The sequence below is a fragment of the Adiantum capillus-veneris genome, chromosome 8, assembly GCF_014529385.1.
Source record: "Adiantum capillus-veneris isolate H3 chromosome 8, ASM1452938v2, whole genome shotgun sequence".
Lineage (NCBI taxonomy): Eukaryota > Viridiplantae > Streptophyta > Polypodiopsida > Polypodiales > Pteridaceae > Adiantum > Adiantum capillus-veneris.
In genome coordinates, this window is record NC_140938.1 from 57,566,948 (window position 1) to 57,581,459 (window position 14,512).

Consider the following 14,512-nt stretch of genomic DNA (forward strand, 5'->3'; position numbering starts at 1 on the left):
TTGGGACTTTCCCGTCCCTTGAGTACCAACGTGTTCCGCCTTTTTCTAGGCTCAGAGGTTGAGAGCTTCAACGTGGCCGGGAGCTAGCTCAGAGGTTGAAGTCAACATCAACATGTCCTGTTCCACGGACTCAGAGGTTGGACTTTGAACCATGGCTCTGATACCAGTTGTAGGTCATGGGGGCAACAACTTCCCGAGAGGTCACCCATCCCAGTACTGTTTCCGCGCATATGCGCTTAACTATGACGTTCCACAAATTGGTCTAGCCATCCAGACCCCAAAACCTTAAGGTGTTAGGGACCTCCGGTCTAACCAATTTATGCAAGCCTCATAGATAGACACCACTTTGTCACCACAAGTTGGGCTTACCCCAACAGTTTTCTCATGTGCTTCTATACTGCCACAGAAATGATTGAAAGAGCGGCACACAAATGTTACTACAATACTTGAACTCAATTGCTTTACAACGTTGGTGATATTAACTGTACCATCCTTTCATAGATAGATTGCCACAAAAGTTGATACGGGACATGGCCTACCCCAATTTGGTGAAGAAGTGTGTGCCTTCTAAAAACATGAGGAACTTTGCAACATGTACACTTTGTCTCTCTTGTATATATATATATATAATATACTTGCTTTTATAACATTGCTCCAAGCCTCTTGGAAAAGCATCGTAGTCTTCAATCTATGCATAAATTGCTCTTGGCATCCTATGAACCAATTCTATGCATCTCTTCACACAACCAAGCTAATGCTTGCGGGCCTGAGTCGAGATTGCTTTGCATAAAGATGTCAAAACCTTGTGAGGAGCAAGCCAATTATTTGGGTCCTCATTACTGGTGAAAATCGAGTATATACAGTCGTCTCAAGGTCAAACTTTTCCACATCCATGTAATATCTAAGGGTATGCAACAATAACAACAGAAGATATATTGAAATACAATTGCCAAAGAATTTAATTCTCTTGGCCTACATTACAAAAAAAAGATCCACAAGATATAAAAAGAAAGAAAATGGCTTGCCATGTGGCATGAATTGGTAAGCTTTAATAGACGGTCCACAACTGCTCCCAAGTGTTCCATGCTTGACTAAGCCATATTGCTTCTAACTGCATTCAACTCACACAGAATTGAACGCACAACTTGAACTAAAATTATGCATCAAAATGTTTTTTCAAGCATTTTTTAGTGCAAGCACCACTCTCTCAAACCCCCCCCCCCCCCCCCCCCCCCCTCTCTCTCTCTCTCTCTTTTTCTCTCTTTGTGTGTGTCTCGGGGGGGGTGCAATATGTAATCATGTTAATGTATAACGTGGGTTCGAAAGGAAGGGTTTTAAAATGCAAAAATTTTACACTATTTAACAAAGATACATTAAAATAAGGGCTTTTTATATTCAATTTTGAAAAAAAATCTTAAAACAAAAGATCATTTATTCAATCATGTTAAAAATGGATTTTTTTAATACCCCATAGCACACTTCATATAAGGAACCCCCGAGGTATGTGTGTGCAAAAGACTACTGATGGGAGGGGTTTAAAAGGTGGGAATTTATCTGTCTTTGAAAGACAGAAATTGATAGAAATTTGAAATTTGAAATTCAGACAGGAGCCTCGAGTTTTCAGCTCCAACTTTGTAATTGATCAGCTATCTCATCATCCATCAAATCCTCATCTTAAACTAGTGTTTCGAGTTTATTTCTTAGCTTGAAAAAAACAAAAGCGTTAAACATGTCCAGCTCAGATCGGTTGATCTTAAAAGAGGCTTATGCCCACAAATTTTATGGAAATGATACGATGTGCTGCTGCTACTTCGACGGCCTCAGATTTCTTTTAGGAGAGTGCCAGCTACTTGAAAGGATTGGCAATGATTTGCAGGCGAGTGCCTCCTAACATGTGCTCCTCACACACCCAATGCACATCTTTACCTGAAGTAGAGCTACTGTAGTTGACAATATCATTGCTGAAGGAGACTCGGTGCAAGCCAAAATCTGATTGCATGTCAATATTCTCATGCTTTAGAATACCTTGGATGACTTCCTTCACCTCACCAGCTCTCAGCATCATGGCCCCTTGTTGTGTTAGCAGCTGCTTGCAATCAATGTCGGGCACTCCATTCAGCAAGGCCTCCAGAGCTTTGGGCAATATCGCATGTTGAAGCCTATCATGGGTGACCCCTAATGCCTCCAATGCATCCGGAGAAGGAATGAAGACATTGGCAGCCGGCATGCAGAGTACTGTGGCTGCAATTCTCAGCAGACAACATATTACTTTAAATGCTGGCAACATCACCCGTGCTACTTTTGTGAGCCACTCTTTTGTCTCAATTGTCACCTCCTTCCCCTTCTGACCTTGCACTTGATGTGGCCCCCGGCCAGTCGGTGACTCGCACATGAAATGCAGCCTTGCTTTCTTCACTAGTAAAGCCTTCAAAGCACCCAGCTTTCCTGTTTCTGCATCCACAAAGTAAGGATAAAGTGGATAGGCATGATCTCTTGTAAGCTCATGTCTCAAAAGGCGGGTGGAGCAGTTGAATATGATGTTCCTCTCCGCTCGGCGTAAGCACTTTCCCAATGCATATATATCTGTTCTAAGCATTTGTACATTGGCATTTATGTCGTGCATCTGAGATTGTAAACTCCTATACCTCAACTCTTGCCGTAGATCGTAGCATTCCAGCTCCTCTTTTAGGATCTGCCTAAACAATGATTCTACTGGAGATTCATCTGCACATCTACTAGCACCTGCATCATCTAATTGGGGCTGCTCTAGTGCAGGCACCACATTGTCAGCATGTTCCATACCATGTGAGCTTTCTGGTGATTTACCATCACTGTTGCTCAAAGAGAATTCAGCTGTAATTCTTGCAAGAGGGGAGAATTTCCGACTTATAACATGTTCTTCGAGTTCTGTCGGTAGCAAAAGCTTGACTATGTGTGTTGAAGGTGTTTTGAGGTCTCCCCAATTCACATGGCAATATTCATCAAGCTCTTCTCTTTCCATCTGCTCTCTTATGCGGGATAATTGAACGGCGTAGGGTTTTGGTTCTTTGCTATTCAGAACCCACTCTTGCAGCAACACGGTTGGAATGCTCAAGCAATCAATTGATTTGCACATCTCGTAAATAAGATTTTTTATCTGGATCATTAGATTTTCCGCGGCAGTTAGAGACCTGGAGTTGTGATTTCTCTCAAATTCTTGCAGTTGATCAACGGAGCTGCTTATAGAGGGGTAAAAGACTAGAATGTCCACCCACTCTTTATTTTCCCATGGTTCAGTGACATCCCCTCCAAAACGCACAACAGCACCAACATTGCCTTTCATGAAGGATGCCCAACAATAGCCAACCTTATAGCAATCATAATCGTCACAGAGGGCCCGTAGCCTCACTTGCAGCCTGCTAAAAAATCCAGACGGTATCAAATGCAGTGATGTTTCCTCACATTTCAGTCTCCTCCCAAAGAAGGCTTCATGTCTGTAGCTTTCTAAGCCGATGTGCAATATTGTTGAATCGGGTACCACTTTAGGATACACAACCTGCTTGTGCTTTACCAATGCGGGAAAAAGTAACATTTTCCTGTCATGCGATCCTTGAGCATGTACTGTTGAACTCGTTCTCTCCGTATATACAAAGCAGAGTTCCAGATCTTGTAAGTAGCGCACCATCTCTTCAAGCTGGTACTTGCCCTTGCATCCTTGCTTTCTCAGCAAATCTCTGATGTCCTCTATCCTCCATACTGCCAGATCTTTCCCTTGTGAAGTATTATACGAGGACAGTCTTTGTTGATCTAGGTGGACTGCCAAGAGATCACCAATGAACTTATGGCAAAACCACCCACTATCTGTTATTACCAGTGTATTTTCAATAGCATTGGATGTATCATCAGTACTGCCAGAACCGTTCCTTTCCTTGGGGAAGAACAACAACTCTCCCTGATTGTGTAGCTCCATCATTGCTGCATTAATCCCACTGCTAGGAGTATTTGCATCAGGGAAAATCTCATAGTATTTCTGGGAAATGGTTGCCAAGGGTAAGAACATTGTAGGCTGTGATCTATATCTTTGACGGAACAGAGGAAAGCAAGAGACTGCATGATTTCTGTATTTGAGTGATGGCAGCACCGTTTCTACAATATCACTGCACAATTTGGGGATGAGGCACCCTCTTTCTGCAAGCTGCTCTTCAAGCAAGGCTCCTAATCTCATCTTTACTACCTGCACTTGCGCAATGTTGTTTACAGCAACACCAAAAAGATTGGCAAATCGAATATGTACTCCACCAGCGCTACTGAAATCAAGCTCCCTTGAGAAGGCTGTCATGATTTGATGGGCCTTGTCGCAAGCAATGCTGGACATGTCTTCAGGAGAGGCATCATAGAAGAAATTGACCACCACCAGCACCTTGGGCCTGACCACTGTCGCTGGAGCAGAAATACTTGCTCCACTGCCAGCTCTTTTGTGGGAGATGATAAATTTGAGCCAGTATCGAAGCTGGCGTTCAAACACTTCCTGAGAGTGGTGTTGTTTATCCACAAGCTTGCACACCACTACGAAGAGATCGTTGTTGCTGGCATTCATGAAGTAATGGTGAAAGGTGTGGAACTCCTCTTGACCAGCCAAATCACAAATTACGAGCTTGAATCTTCCTTGCTGGAAGCGAAGTGGATGGAACTCCATACCTCGTGTCCGGCTAATTGGCTTGCGAAGCAAACCACGATATGCTGGGGCTATGGATGAGGGGGACAGTAATGCTTGGCAAAGTGTTGATTTACCAGCCTCTCCATGGCCACAGAGAAAGAGTTTGGCCACAGAGGGCTGCACCAGTGGCTCCTGCAGGAGATTGCCAGACTTGTAAAAGGAATTTCGACGGATGACAGACATGGCTTTCGCCTTTGCTGCAGGATTTTTCCATGTAAGGAACATCGTGCATGTGCAGAGAGAGAAATTGTGGACCAAGGACTCCGCCAGCTCCCACTCTTGGCTCTCGTCAAATGGTGCAGGTGAGTCCCTGCATTCCAGCCAGAGCAGGGAGCAATGGGGGGAGCGCAAGTAGTCAGTCAGGCCTCCTGCGCCACCAACGTCCTGCACGCTGATGTCGTCGACCTTAACGTTTTCGAGGCGTAGGGCTTGAAGGGGGTTTTCCTTATTGCTAGCATTGTTGTGCTGTAATGATTGCCAGAACCTCCTTCCCAGGACCACTAGAGTAGACGTAAGACTGACACGCAGGTCTAGAAACTTGATGCAATAATTGGGGCTTACAAGGGCTTCTGCCAACATGAACTCAATATTATTCGCATCACCGTCAATCGAAAATATTGTGAGGCGGAGGATGAGGAGGCGTTGGCAGAATATTGTGGCCTGAGGCGTTGCAAGAATTATCTTCAAGTCAGCGGCACTACGGATGGGCACACCCAAGTCGGTGACGGATGTATTTGCAGCCAGCGCCTGCAGCAAACTACTCTGATGGCTTGTGAGAATATTAACACAGTGGCGGAGATCAAGGCGTGAGAGACGGGATGCAGGATGTTGGAGCGCTGACAGTACGATTGGCAACCCGACTTCCGCAACAGCTTTCAATTGTAATTCACAGTACTCCATTTTAAACTGCACCAACTGGGCAAAGTCATATTCTGACCTGGACAATGTTCGAAGCAAACTAGGTTTTCCTGGTCCTGGGCTGAATCTAAATCCTGGAGCACTGTCTGACAACCTTACAAGCAAAAATCGAAAAAGATTAAAAGAGTTAAGGCTCACACTTGAGCTACTGCACGTCCATGACTCAAAATTGAAATACCATTTGATGCAGCCATTGTCAGAACAGCCACGAGTGATCTGTGGCGTTTGCCTTTTTTTTTCCAGCAAAACATTGAGAAATAGACCAAAAAAGGTTGCTAGGGATCATACACAGAGCTTCAGTTAAGGCACAGAAGACACCGCCAGGGAGGGAGGGACAGAGGGAGGGAGGGAGGGAGGATATCAAGGGAGGCTGTCTATAGCCTCTGGATGTCCTCCATTAGGTTAATTGACCGAATAACCAACTCTGTGGCCTCTCTGATTTTGGTCAGATTCTTCCTTGCCGTGTCAATCAACGTAGATGGTTTATGTTCTATTGCATCGCAACGTTTTTTGTTGTATGAGGGAAGGCGAGGGGTCCTCAATCCCTCTTCCCCAAACAACAAGAAAAAAAACCTAAGTAAAATCAAATAGCACCAACTCCATTTCTTTCTCACACTCATAAATGTTAAGAAAGTAGCTTGAAAAAGCCGAGGTGATGGATGTGATTTATACATTAAACTTTTTGACCTAACAAACGTTCTCAATGCTTTCAAATATAACAATCCACAATTCCTTCTATCAAATTAAACAAGGGGGAATGAGCGGAAGTAGGTTTGAATGGGTGCCTGCAATATTCACATAAAAGATTCACTTTTTTTTTTTGTGTGTTTTAATGTAAAATTATATTACCCATTATACATACACTAGTAAAACGGCATCCCCTTCAGCGACAACATGGTCCCTCTTATCTTCAAGCTCCTCACTCTTGAAAAATTTCACAAAAGAAGATCAAGAAATTTACTCTCTCTCTCTCTGTGTGTGTGTGTGTGTGCTTTTGTTTGTGGCGGGCCTCGTTCTCTCTTACCACTAATACCACGGTACGACCTTCGACAGTGCTTAGGCATTCCAACAATATCTACATCAACCCTACACACACACACACACACACACACAGAGAGAGAGAGAGAGAGAGAGATGTTTGTTTCAAATAACCTAATATCATGAATATCAACATGAATCCTATTGCCTTGGAACAAATCCTTCTTCTTAGCACAGTTTTAAGTGAGCTCACAAGAGAAAGATATCTTCACTTCATCTCCATGTTTGCTTGTGTTGCGGATATTGTTGATGCTCTCTCTCTCTCTCTCTCTCTCTCTTCCCTTGGACGTTGCGAGCAAGAACGTGGATAGATTTCTTTCCCTCTCAATGTTGCAAGCATCATTCATCGCAAGTGCAACACTGAAAAGGGACTTCATAGCGTCAAGCTGGCTATTAGAATTATATTTTGATCTCTCTCACTGTCTCCTTCTTCGCTTAGAGAACACTGTCTGAAGGTGCCAGAAAAAGGATTTATTGACATGCGTCCGATGGGGAGGCGGAATTTCTCTCCCCAATATATATATATATATATATATATATATATGTAGAGAGAGAGAGAGAGAGAGAGAGAGAGAGAGAGAGGAGCCGTTCTACCCTCTTTCAAGTTTTAAACTAACACTTAATGGATAGCTTTCGAGCTATAGTTCAACATGTAAGGGGTGGGTCATGACCTGTAAGTGTCATTGGAAAGCCTTTCTTTCATAAACTTTGAAACATGTTGTGGTTGTTAGCTTGGAAGGTCCTATGCCGCCAAGCGCTGAAGAGGAAGGAAAAGGGTGAGCAAGCACCCGGATGAGGTTACCGAATGTGGCATACACTGTGAACAACTAGAACAAAGGTTTAGAACAATCAATTGAAGAAGCAACATATGCAAACATTCCAGAAATAATTGGAACCTTCCCATACACTCATTCTAAGAGATAAATAAAATGACATTAGCTGGTTCCTACCTCAATACCAAGGAGGCGTCCCTTTATCTCTCCTCCCTCCCCCTATACCTTCCCACCGTCGTGCTTCCTACTCATTGCCAACCCACGCTTTCTACGTAGGCATCACCTTTTACCTTTCCTCTTGGCCTAATAGTATACATGTTCGGAAAAAATGTATCTCAGCTTAATATCGTGCCATTTCCAATTTTAAAAATGTCGATTCAAGCAAGCGTAAAAAGAGAAATTTTGCCTCAAAATAGAGAAATCTAGTATAAAATTCCAAAAAAATAACCTAATATTCTGAAATTTTCTCTTGACAATTCGAAGAAATGGAAAATGGATTTCTTTTGGCAACCAGTTTATTTAGTATTAGTAAAACGGTGCCGCCTTCGGCGGCGGCATGGCCCTTCTTACCCTCAAACCCTTGGTTCCACTGCCTATTCAGAGAGGGTTTTGGACCACTGGCCAAAGTTATGAGATACCAAGATGAGAGTTGCCTTGGGCTATTTTTATTGGAGCTACGCAGACATGGGGATAGCCTCTTGAGGAGACCAAACAGTAGGAGACACTCACAGAGGGAGATCACTGATTTCTTCAAACTACATACGCGGCATTCAGATGACTAGGCATCACAACAGACTTCAGAGTCCACTAGTACCAAAGGTGCGCTAACTAACAAGGCCACTAAGCTTGGGAGATCCAGACGCCCACGACTGCGAGGGTCATCGAGACATCAATGGAAGTTACCTCAGAGGGTCCGAATTATTCTGGCACGACATGGAAGACGTTGAGTCAGAGTACTCACTGAGGAGGACATTGAAAATCATGATCTGCATACTTATGACTTGCGGCCTTGTAGAGCCCCAGAGAAGGAAGACCTGCAGAGCTAAGCATGTGAGGAGAAGAAGATCCCATCTAGCTGTGGCAATGGCTGATGTTGCCAAGCTTGTGGTGGTGCTCTTAGGAAAGAGGGGAGACACTGCAACAGGGGATATAGTCGAGCTGGAATAGGGTAGTTGCATTCAAAAAGTCATCATCGTTGGAAAAGCAAAGGTCGAAGGCAACGACGAAAGCACAAAGATTCCAATCTAATGATCAGAGTTAACATTATTTCACCAAACCCTGATTAACACTAGGTTGGTAACCTAACAGGACATAAAAGTGTACTTTCAAGATTTTGAAAAGAACCTCCAAAACCATAGTAGATCCACTCATTTTGTAAAATCCTTTCATGAGGTCATAGTTCAAGGCCTACTACACATGGAAAAAATAAGAAACTTGTAAAATTGCTCATCTTTTGGTCACACCAAGCCTCCAAAGTTGATGGACCAGTGAATTTTCATCAAAACAGTCATTTCTTACGTTTTGTTGCATAAAAATAAGATTAGGGATTTTTGTAGGACTTGAGATAAATTCCCTAGTTAACTTCAATGGGTTGGTGATCAGAACATATGATTGCTTCTCACTCACTATTTTTTGTTTTGCCCAAATAAATAGGTACAAAAAAGTTAAATTTTTACCATTTTGCAAACCTATCATCAAAGTTTCTATAGCCACGCTCAATACAAATAATATATGTATGTTTTCTTAGTTTCCTATTGTCCTTTATGTTCATAAGGAGACATGGAGCATGTCAAAATAATAATACATCTCTTACCAAGGGGAATCTTGGGGGCAAAGATGAAGTGTTAAATACAGCAAACATGAAAAAACTGGGTTCAACATTATGAGTTGTAGAATCCCATAGAAACTATTCAATATCTAGCCAAATTTGATCCTTATGACTAGATATGGTTACTACCTACAAAATGCATGTAGTTGTCACAAGAAACTAACAATATTGAAAAAGCTATACTTGATATACTAGAATGTTTCGTTTTCTTCTATAATTGAAAAAATCAACCATCGTTGTGTACTATGCAAAATAGGGTATTAGGTGCCCCAAAACTCAAGGAATATTAGCTTTATGTTACAATATGCGACATAGAAAATCAAAAATGCATTTGAATATCATGAAATCCACCAAAAAAATCATAGAAGAGCTAAAATTGGCTAAAAAACAGGATTTGACAATTTCTGTAATTTGGTCATAACTTACAACCTTATTATTTATTTCTCCCTAGAAGCATCAAGACATGTTGAGGACTACTAAAGATAGTTCTCTAGCATTATAGACCTCACAAACATGAATTCTAGAGTGGTATAGTTGCAAAAAGTTGAAAAGAAAGCCAAAAACAGGACCCGTTTTTTCACACAGTTTAGGTTGTGAAATGTTGTGCAAGGACAATGTTAAAGATGGAATTGATATTCCAAAAAAATGTCAAGTTTCTTCTAGCTCATGAGACAAATTTCTAGATAGATAGCACCTCAAAATCCATTTTGAAACTCTTGACATAATTCAAGGAAAATGGTCACTTAACAGGACATAAAAGTGTCCCATTACCAACCTAGTGTTAAGGTGCCCGCAAGCCCTCCAATGATCTCAAACTACAATGCCACATGCAAGTCCTCATACCTGCCTTCAAAACTACCCGCTCCATTCGAATTGCTTAGTTCTGCAAGCCTTGCCCTCGCATGCACTCCTTGCTAAACTTCAATGAGCGTTGATTCCTTGAATTAGATGGCAATCTATGCTCACTCACTATAGTACTGGCTCAAATGAGAGAATGCAAAGGCAACTCTGGCCAGTTGAAAATGGCTCGAAGGAACGAAAGCAAAGATATTGACAGGGTCTACAATGTAGAGAAGAGTGGAAAGCAGACAGACAATCTATTTCTCTCGAGTTGGAGGATCAAGCCAGGGGGCAACGGGATCGTCCTGAGATGCACGAATGTGGCAAGCATGCTGCAGCCAATGGCAAGATGGCATCCCGGATAGGAAGCTTCTCAAGCACTTTTTATGCATTAGGAAAAATTGCAAAACGTTTGGCATGCATGTCGACCAAGGAGTGTCAGGCAGGACAACAATATCATCATGAATTCTTTTACCCATATCAACATCTTGTGTAATTCCACATGCCTTCAAGGTGCAAGTGTACATGATTGCATTTAGAATATAGATGTCCTCTCTCTACATTTGCTAAAAACAGCCCGGAGCTTCTTAACCCTGACCCTTGCTTTCAAGATGCAAGCATATGTGATTGCATCTGGAGAGACACCCTCGCTTCGCATCAGCTAAAAATAGTGCAAAGCTTCGTGGCCCTGCATGTCGACCAAGGCGTGCTCCAGCCAATGGCAAGAGACGACATCTCAAATAGGAAGCTTCTCAAGCACTTTTTGTGCGTTATGATTGAAGTGCACCACATTTGGTATGCATGTCAATGTCAGGCACGCTCAATCGCTTACACAAATCCAATCTAATGATCAGAGTTTGAATTATTTGACCAACCCCTAATTAACGTGCCCACAAGCCCTCCAATGATCTCAAACTACGATGCTACATGCAAGTCCTCATACCTGCCTTGAAAACTACCCACTCCATCCAGATCGCTTAGTTCTGCAAGCCTTGTCCTCGTGTGCACTCCTTGCTAAACTTCGATGAGCACCGATTCTTTGAATTAGCTGGCAATCTATGCTCACTCACTCCAAGACTGGCTCAAATAAGAGAATGCAAAGGCAGCTCTGGCCGGTTGAAAATGGCTGGAAGGAGTGAAAGAAAAGATGTTTACAATGTAGAGAAGGGCAGAAAGCATACAAAGAGTCTAATTCTCTGAAGTTGGAGGATCAAGCCGGGGGGCAATGGGATCGTCTTGAGATGCACGAATGCGGTGAGCATGCTCCAACCAATGGCAAGAGAAGCCATCCCAGATAGGAAGCTTCTCAAGCACTTTTTGTGCGTTATGAAGTGGAAAACGTTTGGCATGCATGTCGACCAAGGAGTGTCGGGCATGACAGCAATATCATCGGGAATTCTTCTACCCATACCAGCATCTTGTGTAATGCCACATGCCTTCAAGGTGCAAGTGTACATAATTGCATTTGGATCGATGTCCTCTCCCTACATTTGTTGAAAATAACCCGGAGCTTCATAACCCTGACCCTTGCCTTCAAGATGCAAGTGTACGTGAGGATTTGGTTAGATATCCGGTTGCTTGCCACTATGGTAGTTAACCCCCAGCCGGCTTCTAGTCAGGGAAAATGGGGAACAACCAGTTGACCGAAATTGTGGTCAACGCAGAGTATACTTGGCTTCGAACTCAGCACCAGCGTGCTCACAGCTCACAGCTCTACTGGTACGACTACGCACCTGCTTCTGTTGCGCGACCAGCACTACATAAACTTTAGCGAGGTGCTGCCCTCCCACGAAAACTGCGTGACTGATCACACAACACCTACACGGGGGCAAGCACCCCGATATTTAACAATTGTCGTGTATATGATTGCATCTGGATAGACACCCTCACTTCGCATTAGCTAAAAACAGTGCAAAGCTTCTTGGACCTACCCAAGTTGAGCATATCCCACAATCAATGCATTCCATGAGACAACATCCCGGACAGGAAGCTCGTCTAGCAATGTTTGTGCTTTATGAAGTGCACCACATTTGGCATACATGTCAACCAAGGAAGTGTCAGGCACCACGACATTCAATAACTTACGTGGACTTGGGGCGAGAGAGAATTGGGGCTCCCCTTCCTCACCTATCGTATTGTCAGCTTTCTCAACTACCCTCTCTAACCACAAATTTGTTGTTGCTAGACGTAGGGCCTTGCTGCCATGCCATCTGCCATCGCTTCTCCACTCACGCCTCACGACCTCATTGAAAACTGGCGACGTGTTGTGTACCCATCATGCCTCATGCACTGCCCACATTCCTTGCCCATACTGCCAATTGTATTGCTTAACTGGACACTCCACGTGGGCTTGAACCTGCCTTCAACATGAGCCTGCCAAACAATAGCTTTGCCATTTTTTTGCTCCACCTCAAGGATCGAGCTGCACCACTGAATCTATGATATGTGCCTCTTCTACCACCCCTAAATTAGAAAGGAAACCTACAAATCTATCCACAGTAATCAAATCTGTAACCAAGTGAATCGAATGACAAAAGTAGGAGCTTCAAACATACATTACTTTTGCATACCAGGTAGTTGGGAGCACAATATTCAAAAGCTAAAACTATGTTATGCAAATATTGGCCAGAAATAAGGAGACAAGTGATTGGAAATATTCAAACTTTGTAATAGCTTTGCCAACAACGCCCCTGTTAAAAAAAGACCAATAACTGTGCAATGTGTGTGTGTGTGTGTGTGTGTGTGGGGGGGGAGGGGGGGGGGGGGGGGGGGGGGGGGGGAGGGGGGGGGGAGAGAGAGAGGGAGTCACCTGTACTGCAGCTCTCGGAGTGCACTCAATATTACTCCGGAGTGTGTGGTTGTGTGGAGCAGCACTTCTCAGTTAGTAGGCGGAGTCTCAGAGAGAGAGAGCGAGAGAGCAATGTCATGCAACCGAGTGCTCTGCAGCGCCTCCTTGTCAATCGCTAAGGGCTTCTCCATAGCGGCTAGGCTTGTTGATCATTTATGTGCCGAGCTATCAAGCTCTATAGAGTGCTTCTCTGAAGAGTGTTGGCGGTGCTCATTGAGAGTTGAATGTGGAGGGTGCCCAGGCTCTGATCAGGAGTGGCGCATAGAGGGGGGAGCACATATATAAGGTAACGGGCAAACATGTTGAGGTTCACAAAGAGCAAGGTTAGGAATTTGAATGAAGCGGGTGCTGCAGTGCAACATGAAAGAGGCAAACCAGCTGCCACCCTACTGCGAACCTGTGTTGCATCAGCTAGACATGAGATGGGACAGGAGTCATGGTCAATCCCACCGAGCTCTCCCGCACTCAGTTGGCTGCTGCTGCGCCGCACTTATCTCTTTAAGGAGCCTTTAATATGTCTCGTCAATCGTCAATCTCGCCTGTCTCGTTTGATTCGCCTGTGGGCCCTCTCTCTCTCTCTCTCTCTCTCTCTTTCTCTCTCGCCTGTGTGCAGAGTTCACTCGTCGCAGCATCACCGGAGCATCGACCGACTGTGTGCAGAGTTCACTTGTCGCAACATCGCCGGAGCATCGAGCTTTTGACACGTGTCAGGGGAGGGAGCCGGAATCCCTTCCCCCTTTATCTATAGTATAGATGTTTGGAAAAGTGATATTTCTCTCATTGCTGGTAGCGTTTGCTAAGTTTGCTCCCCATTGGTAGCCTCACCTTAGGCCCCCCTCAACATCGAGATCTTCTGTACACGCCCTGCCTCTTGCATATCCACAGCCCAAGCGCAACTTGGTTCGGCTTTGCGAAGTTCTGTACAGCCTTCGCCGGCCTTGCGAAGCTTTGCACGGCACTGGTTTGGTCCTGCGCAGCTTTGTACGACCCTGTTGGCCCTGCGAAGCTCCTTCCTATACGGCCCTAGTTCTCGCACATACACGTTGCCAGTTATACACCCCCTTCATCATACCCACCCAACCCAAGCCCAAGCGCAGTTCAGTTTGGTTCCTGCAGACCTGCATCGGTTTAGCCTGCAGACTTGCATCAAATCTATTCGGCGACCTCAAGAAAGCATTTGACTTTTTGGGCTTTTGAAGAGCATGTTCTCACCAAAGTCTCCAGCAAGCGAGAAGATGGTGACCAACAACCTCAAAACATCGGGGAGAGCACAGACTAGCTTTGCCACTGTTCTCGCAGCTCCGAGCAAGATAGATCGCATTGGACAATTGCAAGCTGCCCTCGACATGGTCATGGAAGAAAACCACGACCTCAAAGTGTGCCTTAGCACGCTCGAGGCACGATTTGACTCCATGATCGGTCTCACAACAGACAAAGTGAATTAATTCGAAGAAAAGGTCACTCAAGTTCACACGATCGCACTCGCCAAAGTGGAAACTTTCTTAATATCCTCTGTTGACGATAATTCAATCTATCTATTTAATTGGGTACTTTCTTAATATATGTATGTA

The 14,512-nt window shown here is 44.1% G+C and overlaps 1 protein-coding gene across 1 annotated transcript; it reads right to left on the reverse strand.

The window, feature by feature from the left end:
- Nucleotides 1–1,395: 1,395 nt before the first annotated feature.
- LOC147452194 (protein TORNADO 1-like) lies at nt 1,396–13,367 on the reverse strand. The gene is made up of 2 exons (XM_086517975.1): nt 12,903–13,367; nt 1,396–5,708 (listed from the first exon to the last, which is right to left on the reverse strand). Exon 2 carries the CDS (start codon nt 5,594–5,596, stop codon nt 1,847–1,849), a length of 3,750 nt encoding a protein of 1,249 aa, XP_086374101.1. The 5' UTR covers nt 5,597–5,708; nt 12,903–13,367; the 3' UTR covers nt 1,396–1,846.
- Nucleotides 13,368–14,512: the final 1,145 nt, after the last annotated feature.